General features: G+C 41.3%; 1 protein-coding gene across 1 annotated transcript in view; it reads right to left on the bottom strand.

The window, feature by feature from the left end:
- The window catches only part of NAV2 (neuron navigator 2), a 197,132-nt gene that overhangs the window by 35,625 nt on the left and 135,990 nt on the right, over positions 1-25,517 (bottom strand). Inside the window, exons 13-18 of the mRNA XM_030450955.1 lie at positions 14,241-14,379; positions 8,785-9,076; positions 7,163-7,865; positions 2,818-3,285; positions 1,746-1,811; positions 470-514 (exon numbers count right to left, since the gene is read on the bottom strand). Coding sequence (XP_030306815.1) covers positions 470-514; positions 1,746-1,811; positions 2,818-3,285; positions 7,163-7,865; positions 8,785-9,076; positions 14,241-14,379 — 1,713 coding nt within the window. The remainder of the gene's footprint in view (positions 1-469; positions 515-1,745; positions 1,812-2,817; positions 3,286-7,162; positions 7,866-8,784; positions 9,077-14,240; positions 14,380-25,517) is intronic.

The following is a 25,517-nucleotide window of genomic DNA, read 5'->3' as shown; positions in this document are numbered from 1 at the left end:
CTTTTTTATTTGTATATCGACACCAATGTTCCTGGAGTGAAAATGATCTCAAGTCATTCCATGTAACAGCCATAGAAGCTGTCAAATTATTGTTTTCAAGTCAAGCTCAATGATGGTTTATGAGATGCTTTTCAGCAATTCAGCCAGCAAAAGCCACAATTCTTGCTCAAGTGGAGAAGCAACTGGATGGAAAAAAGCACAGGGGTCAATGGCCTTCTTTGAGGATGAAAGATAGGAAGCACGAAAGAACAAAAGAATAAAGGAGCAAAAGAACTAAAGAAAGAATAAAAGAATGAAAGAACATAAGAAATAAAGAATTAAAGAAAGAAAGAATGAAAGAAGGAAAGAATGGAAGAATATTGTTGCCACCTCTTGCAAACTGCGACCATCACCACCAGCCACAACAGAAACACAAAGCAAACTCCAAAGCCACCACAAAAGCTGTTAAACCATGTGGAAACACCAATACCTGAGTCCCTTCTTAGGCAAAGTGTTCCTATCAAGATGTGGGTCGCTGCAGAAAAGTTAAAAGAAAAGAACTTCAGAGAAGAACAAAAGGGAAGGGATAAGATCAGGACGAAGAAGGACGTACAAACATCTGCATCACCTTTCCAGAGGAAAAGGTGCTGGGGCCTTCCTACAGAAACATGCAAAAGCCTCCTTACCCAGGTATGGATTTGCACAAACATGCAGCTGGTACCATGCCAATGAATCCCATCTGCTCACAACGTGGTTTTGCTATTTTTCCTACCCACAGTGAGCAAAAATGATTCTTTAAATGCCAAATGGATGCTTAGAGATCTGCTTTTCAGCAGGCGTGAGGCAGACTACTGGTGAAAACTGATGAGAATCTCCAAGTCCCAGCCACCTTCCTGTCATTTCTTTCAGCAGGCACCATTTAGGGAATGCAGCTAATTACTGCAATGTAAAAGCATTGAGCACAGACTGGTTAAATTTTCAAATCTCAGCTTGAATTCCACAAGCAAATATGAATCTACAAGCCATCCAAATGCCTAAGTTTATTTTTTCACAAATGATGAACTTGTAACTGAGCAGAGATTTGTAAAGAAAACATCCAGGTGTTGAAATGAATCCACTTCATGGCAATCCTTCCAGCTAAATTACAGCGTGGGAGAGACTCAAATTACAGCAGTGAACAAAAAAAAGTGAGCTAGAATGTTTAGATCTGGATTACCTTTTCCTAAACTTTAGCATTCAACTCTACAAGGATGGATGCACCCCAAGTCCCCGCAAAACACTCACGAGCCAAACTGCAATAAAAGACTGACAACACTGAATGACACTGGGACTTCACAACAAAAAAAGACAGGCCTGAAAGGCAGTGGGAAAAGCAGCATGCCAGAGGGATGCTGAAATGCTAGTGAGAGTTTAGATTGGCTGAAAAAAGAAAACAGCAAGATTTTCCAATTGCCTGTGGCAAAGAAATGAGGAGGGGCAAAAAAAAAATAAAATACCCCCATAAACCACAAAAGATGTTCCTGGTAACTAAAGCAACACCCAAACCATGACAACTCTGCTGTATGCCATTCTCCAGATGGATTTAGGCAAGCAGATGAGGTGTTGGAGAGGACTCTCACTGGCATGTCTTGTGTCAGTCCACACCTGAACAATGAACACAGCAGAGGACTCGACTCAGCACAGTCTGGCACAAAACAATTTGCTTGACTGAGATGGGCAACAAAACCTCCAGCTTTGTGCATACTCCTGTCCTGAGACAGCATTACCTGTCCTGTCTCCTGGGCAAAGTATTTCGGCAGAATTTGGGGCTAGCAGCAGGGGAAGAAAGAGGGCTAGAGGAAATCAGTCCAACAAGACAGAAAACAAGAGAAGGAATATTAGAATGGAAAGAGGAGAGAACAGAAAGGAGTTATAATAACACACAAACAGAAACCCAAACTGTCAGAACATTATATTCAGAGGTAATTTTCCCCCTTGAGATGCAACTCTGAAAATTTTACTACCTGACTGCATAATGAGACATCAGGATTACAGCTGGTTTGCAATGCTTGCAGGAGTATTACTGCCTTCTACAAAAGTGCAGGGAGCATGCACTGCAAGGCATTGTCTGATTTATCCTGATGTTAACTCAATCTGCTCTTAACACAGCTCTGATGCTGAAAAAGCAGTCCCGGTCCCTCCTCCCTGCCCTTCTGCTCCCAGCTCCTCCTCTGTCCACACAGATCCCAATGAATCTCAGGGTGTAAGGAGCTGAGGAACTGATCCATCTGAAATATAATTCAGGTGATCACTTTTCAGTAAGATCCATCTCCCAGTCGTGTTCACTAAGCATTCACATGAATGCCTGTAACTGAAACACTGTAGGGAGCAGCTGGAGACGGGACAGGGCTGCAGGGAGAGGCTGAAAAGGGATCAAGTGACTGGGAAGACAGGGACTTCTCTTTTCAGCATGACCTCCAGTTTAAAAGCTTGGCAAATGTTACAGACACAAAACAGTTGGCTTCTCAAATCAAAATGCTAACACTACTGGAGGTTTTTTTTTAATATCACTCTCAGATCAACTTTGGAAAGATAATGGATGATGCAAACCTCAAATACTAGGTAGAATGTGGTATTAAGGAAAGTTGTCACTTTGGCTATCACAGCAAACTAAAAACCTCACCTGAACCCATCTTCTTGCTCTGAATGGGGCTCCTTGCCTTTGTCCATTCTAATAATGCCATTCAGGATTATCTTGCAGAAAGCACAGCTTGATTTGCATGTGCAGTGCTGCCCAGCACTTGATTCACATTTGAGATACACACCAGCTTAATGGAAACAGGAAAAAAACCCACTCACCTTTCAGACAGCGTGGTCTTAACACTGTTGGTTCGGACAAAGGGAGTCAGAGAATCATCTTTGGAGGCTGGGATCAAACCACTGGAGGAGTTATGGCTCAGCCCACCTCCACTGCTCAGAGAGATGTCAATGGATTCACAGCTGGTATGGAGGCTGCTGACAGACTGATATCCAATGCCATCCTTGCTAACAGCAGAGGAGCTGCTGGCGTTGGTGCCCCAGGTCAAACTGTTGGAAGGAGCTGAATGTGCTGAGCTGGGACTGGAAGCCAATGGAGACTGGTTCAGGTCTGTGTTTTTACTGTAGAGAGGACTGCTGCCCCCACTGCTCAGAATCCCACTGCCAGACGGAGAATCAAGGTTACCCTGCTGGCTCATTGTAGCATGAGGATTGGAGATGACAACTGAGTTTTTCATATTTTCAGCCGTTGTGATGGGAACTTGTTTATTAGGTTTGCCACCAAAAAGTCTGTAAGAAAAGACAACATGGAAAATATCCAAAATGGAACCTTAAATACAAGGATATTTTATATCTAGACCACATACCATCTTTACTTCAGAAAACCAGTATTAAAGAAATGATCCTGGACTGGACATACACAAGGATAAATTTGTGATTCTGTGTTCATAGCATCTTTAATAAAGTCCAGAAATAATTATAACAGCTTCAATCTACCTGAGGTGTTTCTCCTCTGAAGCATCAAATAACATTTTGACAAAGATAAAATACATCCATATTGTCTCCTGCTCCTTAAGGAAAAAAGGTATTAGAGAAACACTGCATTGATTATTCTGAGGCATGGAATATTAGAGGTTAAAAGTTTGTTATCCAGGTAAATCCTGTGCAAACCACTGAATGCTCTACACAGAAGCAGTAATTGATGGGATGTAATAGGAAAAATACCTCCTGACATCAAATGTAAGTTTGCCTGATTTCAGGAGCCAAGCCAGATGGAAAACTATTTTACTGGTGTGTAGAATGAGATTTTACCTGCTTTGACACCTGGGACTGGCTCAGTAGAAGTCAAGCTGAGTGCCAGAACTAGGTGCAAGGGAAGGGACCTAAAAGCATGGTTGGGGAAGGATGACTGCAGCCCCTCCAGGTTGCACCACTGCTGCCTGGGCTGTAACTGCACTGCCAATGAAAAAGGGACTTCAGTTCCTTTATATTCAGAAGTGCAAAAGAGTCTTAGAAGTAAACATCTGTAGAGATCAGATGATCAATCATTCCAAAACTGATCCTCAAAATTGTAAAATGTAGCTTTTGACTCCAGCACCAAACATTCAACCCAAACCATTGCTTCTGTTTGTCCCACTTAGATCCTGTAACTGCCTTTGGTACAGAGCTTCCTCACAAATCCCTATAGGGATTTGCTTTTTTCTTATCAACAGCATGGATTTACTGGGGATGATGCTTTTCCAAGCCAGTATCTACCCAGCTGTGGTCCTCAGAAGAGAGCACTAAGGCACTTGTGCACAATAGCTCTGAAAAACTTCTGGGTGGGTGCACACTGAGCAGAACTTTCTCTGCTGAGGACGCCCAGGTTGTCTGTAGAACACATGCACACCAAGTCACTTTGTCTAACACTTCCCAGAAGCACAGGATGGGCACAAACCCACACCTGCAGTAAGTCCAGTGATGCCCAGAAGTACTGTACTTACTGCATGGGTGGTACCTGCCTGGATTGTTCCTGCTGCACACTTGCCACAAAGCACTTGGACAACATGGTTGGATCAGGCTGAGATGCCAACCTTCATTTGTCTCATGATCCAGTGCTGCTCTGTGCCATGATCCTCAGGATGTGGACAAACCAGTACAGAGCTTGTACCTAGAAACCAGGGTTCACCTCACTGATTAGGAGACACTGACACAGACAAATCAGTCTGAATGATCAAGCTACTGGGATTTAGAGACCTTTAAATCTAGGTTTTACTTACAGTTAATGCTATTAGAGTATGAAGCTTAATGTCAAACCATACCATAATGCTACGTGGCCTTCAGCAGCAATCCCAGCTCAGGGTATTCCTGCTCCTGTGCCACTGGGGGAAATGTACTCCTAGAGTTAGGATCCTGGAGCCTAAAAAAACCTCCAACTACCCAAACAGCAATTTCATAAGATGTTTTTAAGCTACACAGTCTTCCTCAAACTGTTTCACAGCACCTCTGATACAATTGCAAGGATGCTGTGCTGAGGCCCAAACAGAACCTTGCTGCTACTCAAGACAGCGTCTGGCTGACCCAACCTCCTGACAAATGCTTTCTGTAGAGGATGTGGTCTGCAGAGCATTGCTTTCAGTCCAGAGAAACTCCAACCCAGCAAGACAGTCCCAACAATATAGATATTCATTCTGGAAGGATATACCCTATCAAGGAAGGACAGTTTACTCCTAGCCATGATTATTTAGGAAAGGTTGACACAGCTGAGCTGGCTCTTGGGTCAGGCATGTCTCCCATGAACAGAAAAGCAGTGTATCATATACTACAGAGCAGGAAGACCCAATGTAATAATATAATATATCAAGATAAAGTCATTATTTTACTTAAGGGATATGCCAGATATTTAATACAGGAGCTAAAGGGAAAACTGAGAGAACAAAGACAATTACAGCTCCTATTAGAGACTTACAGAGTTACACTGTTTATGACAGCATAATAGTTATATATGTTTACAGACTTGCAGGTAAATCTGTATCATTACAATTGTATGGATTGTAGAATTGTATGGATTCTAATTAATTTTATAATATTAAAAAACTACAAGGCTTAGTGGACATATGCAAAGAAAACCACCTGCCTGCAACTCATCTCAACTGACTATGAAAATTTAGATCAAAATCTTCTAAACTGTGATTCCAGAAACCAGCAGTAACAAAATGAGGCCAAATTCAACTCCGACATATTTCAATACTTGACTATTTAGACATTCTGGTGAAAATTCAAGAGTGAAATTGCAAATCAAAATGAGGGAATACTTAAATTGAGCTTCAGTGTCTTTTTTTTTTTTTTTTTTAAGTTTCATGCACTGCTAATGCAGTAATTCCATTACATGACTTGCAACCTGGCTTTCAAGTGATGAAAAATTTTCCAATCAAATTCCAAGACTAATGTACCTGAGGCTTGCAACACTGAAAAACTGCATTTCTCTTGTGGTATGCTATAGAAATGAAAGGTATATTGGAGGTTTTGATTTTAAGTAGCCAGTGATGAAAATTCTATGTTCTAAAGGACATCTAATGATCACTGGGATTAAATTAAATGAGGTATCTTAGAATCACAGAATCTACATGGCTGGAAAGGACCTTCAAGACCATCAAGTCCAACCGTCAGTCCTACACCACCTTGAATTATCCTTGCACAGGCTCTTCAAATAAAACCCCTCTTATTAAAAGAAACATTTTACAGTTCTTTGTAGCTTTAGCCCAAGCTGCTACCACAGCCATTATGCTTGCATTGGTGCTTCAGATGGAATGTGGCTTTCTCACATCACTGGAAGCAGGATGATGTAGCATAACCATATGGGTATTATGGGCGTCAAGACAAAAAATGAAATGCAAAACACTGCAACTTGAAACAGACAAGCTACTCAATGTCAAATTAAATTGAAAAATAATATTAACAGAACCTTTCACCGGGAATCCATAAGTTGATTCCTGACCAGCTCAGTATTAAGTGTTAAAAGCACGTGTGGGACAGTGGGGGAGAAATAAAAGCCAGGTGAGACATTTAGTTCCAAAACATATTCCTAAAATAAGAAAATTCAACCCAGCTTAGTAACTTTTCTTAGGGTTCTTCTGTAACCAGATGTTGAATCTTGCAACACACTGACCTAATCCACACAACTGAAAGATGGTTTTGGGTTGGGCATGTGAATCCATGTATGGCAGGTCAAAATGATGCATCTGTCATAATGAAAAGATGAAATAACTTTCCTGAGGTCAATTTATAATTTGATTCACCACTGGAGCACTTCCAGATTTGTTACATATAAATGGGTGCAAAAACTCCTCAGTAACCTTCAGGTCAGAAAACCCTTAATCCTGCAATACCTGCATGAATAATGCCTTCAGGGAGGACCTTTTGTAAACGAAGAGACTCGTACGACAACCCCAAATCTTTCTGCCACTCAGTCTTTTTTTTCCAGGTATTAGATTTTTCCTGCTCTCACGTGATGCACTGAGCATTTCCAACGTTGCTGATGTGACATCAAATGTTGACACCACGCCCTTGAGGCAGGACCCTAAAATAGTCAAGTGCTCCACAAAACCCAGCCAAGGCCTGGCTCGAGGAGTCCTGATCATTCAGCTCCGACCAACATCATTGCACAATCAATTAATTCATTGCCTACCTGCGCAAAGTGGGAGAGGCCACATCGGGGTACTTGGCTCCTTGCTGGTGGGTACTTTGAGCTCCAATAGAAGCAGTCTGTGATGCAGGGTTCACTTTAACAGAATTACACGAGGCCACGCTCTCGTTGTCGGACGAAATCCCTTTCTCTTTATCAGTCTGATTGACTAATCCTGGCAGAGAGTTCCCAAGGATTACCTTGGCAGGCTCTCTCATTTTAGGGACAGGCAACCCGGCTGACTTGCTGCTTATGTTGGAGTCTATGCTACTCGTGCTAGATCTATTCCCAGCTCCACTTCTGCTACTGGATTTACTGGGCCGGGGTAAGCTACGATACTGCAGATTAGTTCGGGCACTAAGTGCTAAGTAGCCATCATCCTGGTTCTGTGAGCCATCAACACTAGTCTTCCGACCAGTGGTCCTACCCATGAGTCCAGATGACTTTGGGATTTTTCCCAAGGTAGCCGATCTACTGGTGATAGTTGCCCCGCTGGCAGTGATTATTGTCATGCCTACGGCTGACCCGCTCTGTTTCTTAAATCCAAATGTATTAGCATTAGCAGCAGCTGTTCTAGAGTTACTTGTGGGAAGCTTTTTGGATTCATCACCACTGCTGCGTCCTGCATCTGATGGGGAACGTTTAACATGTCCAGCTTTAGGAGATAGTCTACCCTTTTCTGATACCTTGGCGTCATCAGTTTTCCCTACAAAAATAGAAAAAGAATTCTAATATTTAATGACTTGAAAACATCGAGCAAATGATGAAACTCAAAGCAGCATGAAAAGCAAAAGCGTGTTAGCCACCAGAGTGGGGTTAAAAATCATGATCTTGTCTGCATTGAACTTAAAAGCCACTCTAGTGAGTTATACATGCAGACCTGCCAGAGAAAGTACGGGGTGTGCTTGCCCTTGAGGATATGAAAAGCAGAACAGTCTTAGGTAATAGTGACAGACAAGGGAAAAAAAAAAGTTTCCCTCTGTAGCTGCTCCAGATTGATCCTTTTTTATCATTAGAAGCAGTGTTAGGCTGTTAGTATAATTTTCCTAAAAGGAAAGTATCAAGTATCTAGCTGTTTCATCTACAATTGTGTGCTCAATCAAGTAAGAGGAGAGGTATTAAGTTATATTACTTGATTTAGGAAAATTTCATCAATTTTCATTCATGGATCTGCAAGTGCTAAAATCACTAATATGTTTACAAGAAAATCCAGAACTAAATAAATAGTGTTTAGTAGAAATTAGCATGCTGGTTTAGTATGCTGGGGAAAAAAAAAGAAACAAACTCAACCACACATACTGTATGTTCTTAAAGTTAGTCATGACTTCAAAAGCTGAAATAATATAAATCACTCTTCACATGAAAATACTGTTGCCCAACCAATAGTTTGGCTTAAGACTGGAGTTGTCATGAAAACAACTTTCATAGAGTACTAATCCAAAATTTGCATTTTCAAACGGACAGAAATAGAAATGTGGACATACGAGATGCTGCATAGGTTAAAACAACACCTAAAAATAAAGACAGGATTACCTGAAGTTCAGGTTCTGCCTGGGAAAATATTTAAACTGTTTTCCTACTGAACACACTGTTTGGCTTGTTTATATCTTACACCTTTTTCTCACCTGTTCCAGGTGTCTTTAACGTGCCTGAGGTGGTTGAAGCTTTAGTCCTTGGTGTGGTAATGCCAACCTGAGCTGACATGCCCCGTCGCCAGGAGCCTGTCTGTGAAATAGCAGTGTTCTTCCTACCAGAAGTGCTTTTATCAGATTCATCTGACACATCAGAGGGATTCCTCCTCCATTTAGATCCTGGCTCCATTTTTATGCCGCTGTCGGATCCTCCGTCTGATTTCTTGACTTCATCACCGGACCACAAGGAATTCCGCTCAACCTGGGAATGCTTCTCTGCATCAGTCTAGGACAGATAAGGAATTGGGATACAGCTTTCAGAGCAAGCCTTTCTTTTAAGAAGCTTCATAAATGAAAACCATCAAACTGACAATAAACTCAGCAGTGGTATCAAAGTGCCAACAAAAAACCCGACGCCTTTGATAAAGAAATGTCACAGCAAGAAATGAGCCCCAGCAATGACATTTATCTTCTTTTAATATGCTATGGAAAAATGCAAAAAATGTAACAGAAATACCCCTTAAAATAAAGGTGAGGAGGAAAAAAAAAAAAAGGACAAAAAAGCACTTGATTTATAAAGGACATATTCAGCTCCATGACATTCATAATCCTCCATCTCGAATTTCTGATGGACCCTTTTACTGCAATGCCAAAAATTTGAAATTACCATTTCAAACCTGTGAAGCCACAGCTTGCCTTTGTTCTTGCTGCTTTCCTATCTCTTCTCTGGCAATCTGATCTCCAGAGCATTAGGAGGCAGCTTTTGGAATACATTTGAAGATATGGAATGCTTTTCATTCTAATCTAACGCATTAGAAGGACACCCAACAACTGAAGAAAAAGGAATTCCAACAACTTTCTAACAATACTCAGGTCTGACTTAAAATAGACAAATTGCATCAGTTTTTATTTTATATTCAACTGCTGAAATTGGTTTTTCCCTGTCCTTTGCAGAGACTGATTGTGCTGCCAGCCTTTTCTGGAGAATTTTGCAAAGATTAATGTCAAGCATGGAATTTTCTCATTAGCAGCCACTGTCAAACTCCCAAAAAAGCTTAAATTAAATCTATTATCCTGCATATACATTTCCTATGCATTAGCATTTTCAGTTCATAATTATTACTTTTGCAGAATTCTACTTTTCCTATAAAGTACTGTTAATTTGGGCAAATTTTGTAACACCACAATTATTTTGTGATCAGGCACAAATGGCAAATATCCACTTATTTGACCCTTATAGGTTAGAGGAATCACAGTTGAAGGGCTCTTCAACCATCACAGAACCATGAAAGGGGATGACCAATCAACACATGATCAGGAAGCTCCCAAATAAGAATGGCAAAATGTTGAGGGCCATCTCATCCCTGCAGGCTTGGAAGAAGATGACTGTTGTCAGCAATGTGCAGGACTCAAATGGTAGCATCACTTAAAAGAAAACTATTTTAAATATTATTCCAAAGCCCACAACCTTTTACTCCCTTTGGATAATCAGAAAAGCACAGCACAGGAAAGGATGTGAGATGATTTACCACACTTTCAGCAAAATGCTCTTTTATTTTCAAGTTCCTAAACTATGTCTCAAGTTTATGAGACTTTTATGGCTTTTCTTTTCTTAACAGATCAAACCATTAATATTAAAGAATCTAAGGGGAATTGTGGTTTAATTTCTGCTGCTTTTTGCTGTAATTACTTTTTTTTAAAAGCTTGAAAAACTAGTCTAAGCAATCAGTACATGAAAGCTGACACCACACATCAAAATGGTCTTTCTTGTTGCAGCCACCTGAAATAGTTAGGGCCTGGGTTACTTGTGCGTGTAGTGAGCCATTAGACTAATAAGCACTTGCTGAATTCTGGATTTAGGAATTATTTCCTTCTTGTATTTTCCTCATGCTATGCAAATGTCATTTCCCTGCTTCTCTATTCCAAAAAGAACACTTCAGCACCGACTCCTGCATGGAACTGCTTTCTCATTTCCTTCTTTTTGTATGGCTGCAAGGCTAGGGGGACAATTAGCTTTCTGTTTATGACCATTAATTAGTAGGTGTGTAATGAATTCACACTGTGACTGTTTCTATGTCCTGTGTTTCTCTAAAGTCATAATTTCTCCTAAGTTTGCAGATTTTCAAAGTGAGCACAAGCCAGAGGTAACAAATAATCGACCAGCAAAATGATCTCAACATCATCCCTCATGTGCCCTCATTAATCTTCCTGCAAGTACCTTGTCTGGAATCAGGTATTTATATTATATATATATATATTTATATTTATATTTTTAATGTGGAAGAGCCAAAAATAGATCTATTTGCTCGGAAAGGGCTTATTCTACTTTTCGTTGACATGAAACATTATTGTACCTTCTATTTCACCCCTTTTCCATCTCTAAGGGTAGTAGAGCTGCAATAGAAGGAATGGCACTACAACAAGTCCTCTACCTTTGCCCTCTTCCATTTCATTCCACCCACAACCCAAGTTTTTCCATAGCCTTTGAAATGCAGCACACCTCCCCTTGAAACCCTCTGGCCAGAGATGTTTCTGTTTAATGGTAAACACTGGGAACAGCCCAGAAACATGACTAAGGAATCAAAACCAAAACATGGTGAAACCTGGCTAGAGGATTGCAGCTGAAACTCCACCTGCCTCCCAGGCCTGGAGTGGGTGAAAGTGGGTATATTGGTTGCTGGGGGTCATGGCAAGACTTAGCTTGAGTTGGAAGCAGCTCCTGCCATCCAACTGAGCTGGGAGTAGTAGCAACCACCAGCATTTCTCAACTTATTCCTACAGTTCTGCAAAACTCTGAACAGACGAAACCCATCTTTGTTCCATTCCAGCTGAGAAGTTGTCTTCATCCAACAGCTTGAAGATGCTGTTTCCTATGTAAAACAACTGTTTTCTGTCTTTCTGATCTTTTTAGCATTACATGGACAAGTTTATCCCTTGACCTCCTCCATCTTATTTCAGTTGATTAATTTATTTTCAAATGCCAGGTGCTAATTTCTCTTGAAATTAAGGAGACATAACTTAAAGTCATCTGTATGACTTGTCATGTCATGTCATGTCATGACGTGACTCTAAAGGGATAATGTATGGAAAGCTGCATTAAGAGGTAACTTAGATTCAAGCTTGTGCAATACTAGGGCCCCAAAAAAGCAGTGTAACTACATTAAGTGCTTTGGTACTTGGCACAGTCAGAACAAGACATAGGAACATGCTAAGGCCAATTCTGGTTCCTATGACTGCTTGTTCAGATACAATTTGCATAACATTTTTATAGCACTGTCAAAAAAAAGGGGGCTACAACTTGGAATCTCTATGAAAATGGACTTAATACCATACTGAAGACCTGCTTCTCAAAGATAGAAACAACTACAACTTCTGGAGTATGGGGCACCTAGCAGCTCTGAAAATCAATTCTGTAGCAGATTTTTTTCATAAGGCAAGCAGGTCTTCCTTTGCAGAGAGGTTTCTGCCTAAGTTCTTGATTTTATCAGCAGACACTGACATGTTGGGGCTCTCTCCCTTTGATGTTGCTGGATTATTGTTCTGGACTCCCCACTGTACATGTATTAGTTTCAAGCTCCCTCTTTAATTACCTGAAATCAACTTCTGTACCACCTCAAAAAGATGTGGCAGAATCACAGCAGCTTAAAATCAAGTGCTGTTATTTAGGCAAAGAGGAGCAGAGTATTCTCTGAGAAGGAAAGTCCCCATCCCTCTGCAGATACCTGCCAGTCCTTTGTGTCTCAGCACACAGGGGAAGGCAAACCTGGGCACAGGCTCCAGTACCCCAGGTAAAACAGAAAAGCATATATGCAGCTTTTGCTGCTTCATGAACTGTGACAACTGCTTTGGGCAGCAAAAAATCAACCCTGAAAGCTACACATGGTTCCATCACTCCCAGCTGTCTTCATTCCCTTGGCTGACAAGATTAGGATATTCTGGTCAAATGAAAACAAAGCATTTCATGGATAATAATTGGTAGAGAAGAGTAATACTTAGAATAAATATTGTCAGCTATTAAAACAGAGGAGAGAAGCAGGTCAGAGACAAACAAATTGCAAGCACAACTTGTATGTCTTCGCTCCCAGCTTTGTCTGCTGAGGACAAGGCTCTGCTGTCTGTACAAGCTTCAGCTGCTTCTCTCCTGGTGTCTGCTCTGTCTTGGATGCTGTAGGAGTTGTGGGGGAGGAAGAGGAGTTCATCAACACAGATTTGGATCTCTCAGAGGTGTTTCCAAGAATCTGATCCATCAGAAGATAGCAGTCAAATGAGTTTCTATTTTTTTTATCTCAGGTTAATGTTTAGTCACGTCTCCCTTTTTCTTCCTATTTTTCCAACAGTAACAACTGTCATAAAATGCTTCCAGTTGTCTAAGTTACTCTCTGTTATGCACTGCAAAACACATTTCATAGATCTTAACTCCCCTCAACTTGTATGGGACTTGTATTGGCAGCTCTGAGCACACAGGCAGTGGCTGCTCCACAACCAGAGGCAAACTGGAAATCTGGGATGGAGACTGCAATATGTACCTCGTGGCAAGGGAACAAAGAGCAACGTGTGCTTGCACCACAGTCCTGCAGGCAGAGCAACACTTCACAGCAACCACATGTCAGCATTAAAACTGGTATTAAAACCAGATTTTGGGGTCCAGTCATGTAAAAGACTGGAAAAGAATAAAAAAGGAAAGAACCAGGAGAAGGTCAAACCTACAGCCCTCTCCTCTACCTGCCACAATGCCAACTCTCTGCATCTCAGTTGCTTTGACACCAACGCTTGAGTCCCTCCAGCAGGTGGGTGCACAAAGACCAAAGCTGGGCTTCTTATTCCTCTGTTTTTCCAAACAAAATTCTATACAATTGGGAAAAAAAAAAAACAGTTTCTGCTGCTGCAAATCTCTGTCCATGCACTCGGTGATGAAGGCAAAACCTAGATACCATCACTCCTTTTACCTCCTCTGGATGTGTGGTGTCTGCCTGCTGACAGACATGAAATTTATCCTCCTCTGAAATGCTGCCAAAAATAGAAAGCCTGCAGTAACAAACAGCCCTGGAAGCTTAAAATAATCGATTTCATTAGCCCAGCATGTTCACATTTCCAGTGGGAGTGTAAATGGCCTTCATGCTGGCTTGATTAAATTCTACCCTTGAAGAAAAAAATGTAACTTCTCTAGACCTAAAAAAAAAAATTAAAAAATCCTCTACTGATGTCTGTTTTCTGTAGAGCAGAGCTGCTAGGAAGGCTGAAGCCACTTGCTGCCACACCACCACAGCAGAGATGCCAGAGATTTCATGCACAGAGGAAACACTCAGAAATGCCACGTATGATAAGGTGGTTCCTATGGCCTGATGTTGCCTTTTCAGTGACAGCATCGCTACTGAAGGTTGGCTGTGTGGTCAAGTTCATCCAAATTAAACCAGTTATCTAGAGAAAATTAAAAGTCATCAATCTCTTACCTGTGAGTCTAAGTTTTTGCGGGAGGAGGCAGGTGTGTTGGCATAGGAGCTGATAGAGGAGCTGGTGTTGATGTCATCAGTACTGAGGTTATCTATGGTGTCACTGATCCCACTGCTGACTGAGCTGCTGTCATCCCAGCTGGAGAAAAAGCACAATAGAGATAGAAAACAAAGGGTCAAAATCAGTCAAAAGAGTGTTCTTTCTACAAGACTTAAACTACTTGCCAAATGAAAAGGGTCTGCTCATTTTCCTGACCTCAAGTCTGGATTCACACAGCTGGTTCCTACAAAGCCTGATGTTTGCCACCATTAAACTGGCAGCACCACCAGTGATGCAGCTCTTGCTGACTCAGCTGAAAGTTTGTATGAGCAAGCAAATTCTTCTGTGACCCTGAAAATCAGTGCCTTTCCAGTGACCCTGAAACTAGTCCCAGAGCAGGGGAAGGTGGTGACAAGAAGGCAGCTCCAGGTAGGCACAGGACTGACTTGCAAAGCCTTACTGCATAGATGATATCTGAATGCAAGGGAAAAATACACCCCAAACCAATCTTTTGTACATGGTTTTGATGTAGACTTGGGAAACAACCAAGATCTATCATCAACAACATCACAGGTATCAGGAATTCTTAGGAATTGAAAGTTTAGTTGTTCTGATGGTACATAACCCTCCCGAGCTGTACCACAACCCCTTGTCAAGGTGATCTGTTAGCTTGTTGTCCAGCACTATGTCCTTGGATAGCTTCAACATTTTCTAGCAAATGAGAAACTGGAAGTTTAGGACTCAGAAAGCACCAACAAAAAACCCCACCCATGCCTGAAGCAATCTGAGTGTTAGGACAGAATCCAAATGACCCAGAAGTCAAGGCAGATGCTCCACTCCTAAAATTCCCTTAAAACAAGCTGCTTAAGCAAGAGATTTATAAACTGGCTTACAAGTGCTCCATCTCCCAAAACAATAAAGTTGGGATTGAAATACTGTCCTGTACGTAGCTCTGGAAGACATTTCAGCCCACTGATGGCTCACTACTGTTGGAATGCATAAATACATACTGCAAAAACGAGTGATAAAAGCTCATCTCCTGGCAGTTCTGCTATTTATCACCACAGCCTCAAATCTGGGGATGTCCAGATTCTCTGCACTATTGCATTTCTGTTTACAAACTTGGAACACCAGCATTGCAATGAGTTTTCTGACTGCAGAGGGGAAGCCACTCAACAGTTGATACACTGGATATTTGATATACACATTTAAAACTGAATTACAAGCTATGTATTTGAACTATACAAACAAAGACCATCCATGTCTGTTTTCTTGAATTTTATTCATAGCTTCACTACTGATTTACTATGTAGCCTTACTATACACCCTTTAGCAGCTTTGCAATGAAAAGCATTTATCTCAGCATTAGAGACCAGTCACCCATATGGGTTTTAACGATGCTTAAATATTTTTTAACTGCTTTTTGCTTACTTGGGGGTATTTTCTTCAACCATATCTATGTAAAGCCTTTGAGGGAACTGAGGAGAGCTTACCCAGCCCCACAATCTGCTGAACCACACAAGCAGCAGCAGCAGCTATGGGGACATGCAGAAGGGGGAACTGCTCACAGCTGCTCTTTGCTACCACTTTGTTCCCAGTTCTAGTCCTCATCAATCTGCCAGCACCCTCCCTGGTGCCAGTTCTCCCTATCTCACTGCAGACAAAGCCAGCTGGGAAGCTGAGATCAACAGTTTCAGCAAGTCAGATTTATTTTGCCTTCAGATTTGAAAGTCCTCTGCCATGCTGCTCTGCTGGCAGGGGATGGGATGGATGGATATGGACAGACAGGGACAGGCACTGGGACCAAGATCTGACCCTTGCTGCAGGATCCCCTTCATGGGGGTTGCCCTTCATCTGTGGTCCTTCAACTCCAAATAATTCACTCTTGCCACTTCTGATTGACTTCCAGGAGTATCCTGGGTTCCAGGCAAGGAAAAGATTTTCCAAACACCATTTGATAAATCCACAGACACTTCAGCTCTCCTGACTGAAAAATGCTGTGGTCTACAGGGCTGGTGATGCTACATTTTAAAGGAAAGATTCTTTTTCCCCCTTGATTTGTCTTCATCTATTTAAAGAGGAAACCACTGTAATGCAAAATAGAAGTATATGTTAAAATAAATGTTATATTTATATATTAAAATAAAACTCCATACACAATGTGAGAAAGCCAGCCCAAGCCCATGAGATTCTACACAGCAGTTTTATTGGCTGTATTTATTTGTGATGTGCTGCCCATACAGATCAATCCAAGAAATGTAATGGGAAGGGGGAAAAAAAAATAAAAATCCTGTTTTCTCCTTCCCTCCAAGAGCCTGGTACAGAAAAAGTGAGAACTTAGAAAAGAATCAAAAGATTTCTTTGAAGCACTTTTTTTTTTTTTTTTTTTTTAGACTAGGTAAGAAAATATAACAATGCAAAACATTGAAAATTATATTATTTGTAAATTTCAGTTTTTAACAGCATTTCTAACCAGTTGCCATTCTTAAACTATCACAGGCCCCAGATCATCAGCATGTAAAGAATGCCTCTAATGTTAATCATAAGTAACTTTACTGCCAGCAACCAGACCTGTTGACTTTAGTTGGGCAATCTAAGGCATTATGGAAATATTTAAGTGCCCTTCTGAACTGGGCCATGTGCCTAAGGACAAAGGTAGAAACATGCTCCTGAATACATTGATGCTTGTGGCTTCCCTGCAAGTACATCCTGCCTGGGCTTTAAGCTTTTTATGTTCTGATGGATGCTCTGAACAACTCCAACTCTGCCTTTTCAAGTTTACTAAATTAAAACAGGTTAGCCATTCTGAGGCCAAAAGATCTAGCATTTTGGCCAGCAGAAGTTAAAGACCACAGCCCTGGCAAGGATGCTGATGGGACCAAGTGATGACACTGATGCACAGGGCTGGTGTGACAAGAGAAGCTGCTGTGTCACTAAAACCAGGCAGCTCAGATTTAGGTTTATTTAAAAATCTCACTTTAACAAGTGGGTGGGAGGGGGTCAGTCAGAGAACAAGAAAACACAACACAATTTTAAATCATTTTGGAAATCTGCATGCTGTCCTTTGGAGTAACACAATGGGATGCTTTTAATGAGAGATGCACGTAGGATTCACTGAACTTCCCAAATTAGATGCAAATGCAAGCAGCTCCATGAGGCTACACCATATAATGTGAAAAAGTAATGCAATTAAATCACATATAATGTTGAACCAGCTGTCAGTGACCCATCCCACTCAAAGCTCTTCCCCCCAAGAAGCCCACCACAAAGCTGGTGTAATACGCAGCAGGATGTGACACACCTCTCTGTGTCCCTGTCAGCACAGGGGGACAGCAGCTGTTAACAAATGAAGGTTTCTCTGTTTCCCATTGTTCCTGAAAAAAACCCAAGCCCTCCACATAAATTAGTTCATTTTTACCTTGATCCAGTGCCTTGATGGTTAAAGTCAAAAGCAGGGAAGCAGAATAAGGAATCTACCAGCCCTCCTAATTACAGTGTTCTTGGCTCCCAGAGCCATGATAACATCTCTGTAATTTAGCTGGTGCAATTAATACTTTCTGATGTCAGCAAAAGCCTACTCAACCCTAACCTTTTGGGCTTTCCTTTCTCTATTTGATCGATCACCTGAAGCTTTACCCTGACTACTGAAAATTTAAAAATAAAAAAAAAATGAAAAATAAAAAAATCTTAAAACCATGCTATAGGAAAATGATACAACCACCAACTTAAAAACCACCAACACCACTTAAAAACTCCCACAGAGCAACCTCCTCTCCTTCCCCACCTCCCCCTGCTCACCCTAAAGCAACAAAACTGCTTCTCCTGAGTGTCCACAGGCAGCCCCAGGTCAGCTTCTCAAAGCTGCTTTTTGAGAACAGGTTTGCAAGGCAGTTAGGCTCAGACTTGTATTTTCCCAGTCTCTCAGCACTTTTCCATCTTGTATAATCTCTTGGCTCTCCTTTGTCAACTTGGACAGAGCCATCCCCTGATCCTCAGGGCTGCCCCCTCTCTCCAAAAATCTTCCCCCTCTGCAAGGCAAAGGAGTCATTAAAGCCCTGCTAAATAAAGCTATTGTTAAAGGTTGAAAATGCACAACGGATGGGTGTGGATATTTTACTTTGCTGGATCTTCAATCAAAACCTAAATTACAATGAGCTGCTGAAAAATACATTTGTCCAAGACAGGGCCTTGGGGCTCTCCAGTATTTCAAGTGGAAACATGGTAATTATCTTCTGCTACCTAAAAATTTAACTGTTTATGACTTGATAGGAGAACAAAAGAAAAAGTCAAGGTGTAAAATGATGGAAAAGTTCACTGCACGTTCAAAGAATTAGAAAGGAAAAATTAAAAAAGCCAGGAAAATGTAAATGTGCTATAAAGCAAGATCCCAGATACTACAGTTTTCACCATTTCTTTTGGGATTTCCCACAATACTGACATCACTGTGTCTAAATCAATATAATAATAATAAAAAAGCAATCACAAACAAACAAAAAAACCCCAATAAAACCCAAACTTGCACAGACCTTTGCATGGTTTTCCTTTTGCAATATTACAAAAAGGTGATATTCGTTTGCCAAAGGATGGATGGAAACCTACTTCAAGAGAAGTGAATTTAATTAAATTAATTAATGGATTTTACATGGTTATTAGTCACCCACCTTCTCCATGTTTTCAGTTACTCTCTTCTCATTACAGCTCATTAGAGCTATTTTTAAATAAACCACTTGGTTTCTACCCCAAGGTGGAGCCCAGGGACAGGACTGCTACCTTGAAACGCTTTAGAAAAGCCAGACCATGGAAAGTCAAAAGCAAACCCAGCAAAATGACTGGAGACCATTTCCAGCTGTTCCTTCTGGAGCTGAAATCGAATCCTATTAATTACATTTTTCTTGGGGCAGAGTTAAAAGTGCTCTAAGTGTGTTGTGAGCTGCTCAGAACGTTTTTATGTTTAGAACCTTTTCGGTTTTCCACCCACGAGCTGAAATTCAGCTCTCTGTCAAGCTGTTTAACATTCATCCAAGATAAGGTTTCAGGATTTACATTTTAAGATAAAAACTCACCAAAGAAAAGCCATCAGCATCCAAAAAGATTGAGCATGAAAAGATCTGCAGAAGCTAGAAAGCTCATTACAGTAAATGTATATATATCAGTGCTAATAACCTTATAAAAAATTATGCTGGGTTTTATTTTTGTCCTTTAAAATATGAGTAGGAATTTCACCAAGCCCCTGTCAAACTTCCATCTGAACAGAGCTAAGCACACACACAGGAGCTGCTAAATGCAGGGAGTTTCCCATTTGAAACACCTTAAAGCATCAAGAAAGCAATCGGACTTTTTCCGAAACTCAGAATCTGTCCCAAATCAGAAATTTCAAGGACACCTTATTTATCTGCACACATTTTGCTCAAAGACCCTCCAGTCATCCATCCTTTGAAGTCACTAAATGCAGCAGGCAGCACAACAGTTCAGCTGGGCAATACCTGACTGGTAGAACTCGTTTTTTGGGGCCGATGTTCTCAACAATGCTTCCTCTGGCATCCCACAGCCTGGGGGGAAGGTGAGAAGCCAGGGCAAGGCACTGCCTTTGACCTGAGCACTGGAGGAACACAAATTCCCAGCTAGATCTGAAATACCTAGTTTACAAAGCTCCCACCAGCTACCAACCCTTTTTTCCTGGACTCACGACTTATAAACCACGTTCTTGGTGTGTCCTCCATTTACTGCTCTGAGGACTCGCTGTGTTTCTTAAACAGTTCACCTTCCTGCTGTGATTGATGCTCATCCCTAACCCACTGTGAGGCTCCACTGACTCCAACTGATGTGAACAAGTGAATACTGGAAAGGAAATTCATCTCACAATAAGATCGATGCTAATTTTTAGGTGCAATTACATAAAAAAAAGCATGTCTTTTGTTTCCAAGACATCAAGAAGTGCTGAGAAAAATCTGTTGATCAAAATCAGGAATCTTAGTTTATGTACAAAGGCCCTGGTGCTCTCCAGAAAATCAATCTCTGTGAAGCTTGTCTAAGGCTGCAATGGATGGAATGAATCCACCCAGGACAAACTAAAGCTGCTGGAGATGCTGTGATGGATGGCCCCAGCTTCCCAGAGAGAATGGGGAAATAGTTCCCTGGCAGAGCTCTAGGTGTGGATCCTCACTGCAAAATGCCTTCTGCTCCCTCCCAGTGCCCAAACACCTCCAGGCAGGCAGAGAAGATGCTCTGCCCAGGGGATGGAGAGCTAGGATAACCAAACACCTTTCTCCTGCTTAACAGTCAAGGCTTTTTTCTCTCCCAGCAGCTACCTTTGGGATCACATCACCTCCCTGTACACAGGCACTATTTGAATTAAGACTCTTACTGAAAACATGGTTCCCCCTCCTCCCCAACTTGTGGGCTCCCCATCACTGGGTTCAACTGGTGAAGCTCAGCAGATCCCCAGCAGCCTCTGGCACCTTTTTGTTTCACCAAAGGCTCCAAAAGCACCAGAAAACTGGGCTGAAACCACCAAGAAGAAAAAGAATTGATGAGGTAAATTCTTACAGGCCTGACTAACTAAAAAGTGGAAGGGAAAGAATGAAAAGAGGGATTTAAATTCCATGCTGATGAGTGGGATGGACACACTTGCCCCTTGGCAAAGGGTCACTTGCCCACCCACTCCTCCAGAATAGATAGGCAAGTTCACCCAGGGAAAGGTGGCTTCTAAACACACCCACGGGGAAAGTTCACCCAGGAAAGGTGGCTTCTAAACACACCCACCAGGCAGGTAGAAGATAGGTCCCTTGCTCCCTACTCTTGTTTTAATCCCTCCCGAAACTGCAGCTCCGCTACTGCAAATCAATGGTCTGCAGGCTGTCATCCCAAGCAAAGGATGCAGGCAGAAAATGAAGAAATTATATATATGCATAAAGACTGGAAGCAATTCACAGCTCCTGCTGAAGTTCTGCCTTCTTCATAATTCGCTGTGAAGCTTCTGCATAAAATGATCAAGGTGAAAAAAAAAAAAAACACAACGATTTCACACCCGGGAGCTGCTCCTCTCTCATAGCAGCATAAGCTGCAGCACATGGAGACAAAGATAATGCTCAGGGCTTGCAGGCTCTGGTCCCATCGAAAAAAAAAAAAAAATAAATAAAATAAAATATAAAAAAAAAAAGGAGAAAAACACAAATATGTGTCTGAAGGCATTACAGCCCGCTGACGTGAGTCTTAAAGCTGAACTTGGCAATAAAACCCGTTAATTTGATCACAGGGCAGAGCACTGTCCCTCAGGAAGCTCAATCACTGAAAAACAATCGTCATTATCACACCAGTGATTTACAGAAGGGACAGACCCACAATAGAGTGAAAAACCTCATTCTTTGCACCACGGAGATGTGTGAAAGCTGGGTCTGATGCTTTGCTTTTTTGTTTGGGTTTTTTTTTTTCTTTCCTAAAACTGCGCTATAGTGTAAATAAATCCCGATTTATGCCAGCCTTTAAATTAAGTTTATTTTCAAGAGCTGTAAAGAACCATTTCCTGTAAAAAGGAGAAAGATCTTATAACCTTCCTCAGAAAAATCAGGAAGGCGACAGAAACTTGCAGAGGGGTGCGAGGGAGATCTGCGTATTATGTGATAAAAAGCAAGTGCAGCCGGGGCTGTGATATGGCCTGAAAGAGCCTCACCCCCGCCTTTGTTTCCCTGCAAAGTGAGCTCATTCCCACTGAGGTTCCTCCTTTGCACAGAAGGGAAACTTCCAGTGCTAAAATATAACAAAGCCCCACAGTTTTCTGAGGGTAAAAACCTGAAAGGCTGCTGGAAAGGTAGCCGGTTAGCTCCCCACCTATGAGACGCTGATTATTAGTTGAGAAACCTCAGAGAATCCTCAAGAAAAAACCAGAAAAAGCAAATCCGTTAATATCTGTCAGTCCTCACACGGGGTATTTCTTATATTTGTAATTTACTAAAATATATATTGATTTCATGGAGCATAGAATGAATCACATGAAATAGCGCCGGGACAAAAAACTCAGATTTACTCCCACATCCAATGTGTTTCCACTGCTGCCAGGATTTAAACAGCTAAAACCTGCTCACACAAAGGTGCAACACAACACACTCCCCAAAGTGGAGAAAAATCTCTTACCTTGCAATATTCCCAGGCCAAAGTACTTCTCCACCTTGTTGCCCATGAAGAATTCCAGAAAAGGGGCTTAGATTTATTTTGCAGGTTGATACTTTCATCAGGCTACCATCCAACACCCCCTCTCCCTTAAATAAAACTGCCTGTAACTTGACTGTCTAGGAAAAGACTTGAAAAAAAAACAAAACAAAACAAAACCAACTTGGAGCAAGGTTGTTTTCCAACAGAGCCTTCACCATTCAGCAGCTCTGAAAGACACTGGAAAATACAGCCCAGCTAGAAGGTGATCATCAGAAACTTCCCCTAGAAAGAAATCTGATCCCTCAACAAAATTAACCTCTGAAGTGCTGAAAAAAGGGAGAGGTCAAGACTTTTCTGCTGGGACTGGGTCATCTGTGCAAGGCTGTAACCTGATGGCAGTGCAGAGGCAGACTGGGTGCCTCCAGAGCACATTCCGGATCGGATGAAGGAAAAGCTCATGTCAGCAATCCTGTACTTGAAGGTACTAAATGACACGATTTGATCTCAGCTAAAAGCTTAAGGTCTCTCAAAAGTCTCTTTCCTACACTGTTTTTATAGACGGATTCAGCATCACTGCTGAAAAGACTACAGTTGTATGAGAAAGTAGCAGGAGGTATGTCCTAAATGTTTTAATACAAAACATTAGGAATACTGATAAAATAATTATTTTTTTAATTCATTATACATTTTTTGGGAGGGTGAAAAACCATTTTCATTACAACTGGTACTGAGAATACCAATTTATTCTCTGGTATGCCCAGTAAAGACCTTATGAAACGAAGATATGTAAAAGTTGGGATTAAACACACTTATCCTTATTTACAGTTGTAAAGTAAGGGGCTTTTTCCTTCCCTTTATTTCAAGTAGAATAGAGATGAGTATTTATAAATATTTAGCTGATAAAAATTTATAGTTGTTAGCCATGAAAACTCTTAGCTGAGCCTAATATAAATATTTTCTGACTGAATTCTTCCCTGACCTCTGCATTCTGCTGTACGTGTGGCTTTTAAAAATTCTAATATGGGAAAACACAGCAGCACTATTTTCTGGGGGTTGTAGTGCTCAGGGGCACTAATTACCCCCTGAGAGATGCTGCATGAACAGAACCTGTAAACATCAGAAAACCAGTAACCCAGTGAGAAAGCTGCTCACTTAGAGCCCATGTAGACTCATCATTCAGGAAGCCTCCTACATGTTCATGGATCCAGTGCAGGGGGGGAGCATCTTCAGGCACAGAGCAGGATGGTCCAAAAAAAAAAAAAAGAGTAGAAATACAGAAGGAATGGTAATAACAGCATAAGTGGTGCAAATCTGTTATTTTGAGGGTGGTGAAACACTGGAGCAGGTTGGCCAGAAAGGTGGTAGGTGTCCCATTCCTTGAAAAATTCAAGGTCAGGTTGGATGGGGCTCTGAGCAACCTCACTGGAGGGGTATGGACCAAGTGACCTTTGAAGGTGCCTTCTAACCCAAACCATGCTGTGAATCTAAACCATGATGGTGTAGGATAGGTGTCACTACTGGGGTGTGGAATGCAGCATTAGAGCTTGGAATAGATGACTATTATGGGATGTCAGGGGTGGATGAAGAACCAAGGGTCTGGCTCAAGGTGACTGAGAGCAGAACGGGGCCAGTGGGATAAAGGCTGCAAGTAGATGGGTGAAGAGATAGGGGACAAGGAGCTGTAATAGGGAAACTGAGGTAAGGAGTGAGGTCTGGGAACATGGGCTGAGGCTGAAAAGAGCCATGTAAAGGAGAGAAAATGAACTTGACAAACCAGTGAAAGTCAGGGAATTGGACTGCAAAACAGAGGAAACAGATTAGCAGATGAGCTCATGAAAATAAGAGCATGTTACAGTAATAAGCACAAGGAAAAGGGATAAAAAATTTAAGACAAATATTTTTGTTATTTAAATGAAGACACTGCCTCTTGCTGTAATGCAGTTACCAGCACTGACCAACAAACTTCCAGCCAAACAGGAACAAACAAATCCATTTGTGTTATGATGGAGAGATTTGTGCACCAAGCAAAAAACTACAATTCTGATCCAAACCCAGGTAGATTCTGTTGTTCAGGTTAGTGATGAGGGATGAAAATGAGACTGGCAACCTTTCTGAACAATACTGTGCTCTCCTTTCAGCCTCACCTTCAGAAAACCATTCATCATTTGGCCCAAAAGAGAAGGGAAGAGTTGTCAGAAGTCACCTCTATTTATCATTTCATTTATTTATCAGCCCTGCTCAGCTTGGGCACCCTGTCTAAAATAAAACAGCTTTTAGCACAACTCTGTGTTTTGGGTTGAAAGAGTTAAAATGCAAGTAATTTAAAGGTTATAAAACAAGGACTTTGTGGAGATATTCTGCTGCCAAAACCTTCAAATAAATGAGTCTCAGTCTGAGCTTGCCTCTCTCCACTGGAGTCTGTATTTTAGTGGCCATGGGGTTACTATAGCAACACAGAGGACTGGTAATTTAGGGACTGGTGGATCTGACAACTTGCAATTTAGAACAATACAACTAATAAAAGCAGCCTGGGAAAATCCTCATTTAACACAAATGTTTGTGTTTGAATTAAAAAAAAAAAACCACACACACAACAACTTAAGTCGGTTTGTTTGTTTGTTTTCAGCTGGACTATTATCTGCAATATATTAGCCTGATGCTGAAAAAAAGATAAACATGACTCTTCTGGTTTTCTCTAGGGTCAACCCACCCTCTTCACAGTGCACACATAAATGACAAGCTGTAGATGTCATTAACTTTGTTGGAGATTAGACAAGAATCTGTTTTTTCAAAACCAAATATGCATTACCTATAATGAAAGTGAGGGTAGTAATACTCATGAGTATGATTAATCCTTTCTTGCCTCTGCTGACTTGAACTGGCAGCCTTTATTTATTAGCAAACTCTGTCAGCTGCTCCCCATTCACTATTTTAATCACAGAGCAGTTACTAAAGATAACAGAGATGACAGATACTTAAAGGAATCAAAACTGGAATAGCAAAGCTTTCTTCTCCTCGACTTCATCCTTCCTGTTTTTACTAAAGGAGGTCCCACAAATATGATGTTTTTTAACTATTTGCTCACAGAG

The sequence above is a fragment of the Calypte anna genome, chromosome 5, assembly GCF_003957555.1.
Source record: "Calypte anna isolate BGI_N300 chromosome 5, bCalAnn1_v1.p, whole genome shotgun sequence".
NCBI classification, from domain to species: domain Eukaryota; kingdom Metazoa; phylum Chordata; class Aves; order Apodiformes; family Trochilidae; genus Calypte; species Calypte anna.
This window is presented reverse-complemented; position numbering and strand designations above follow the sequence as displayed.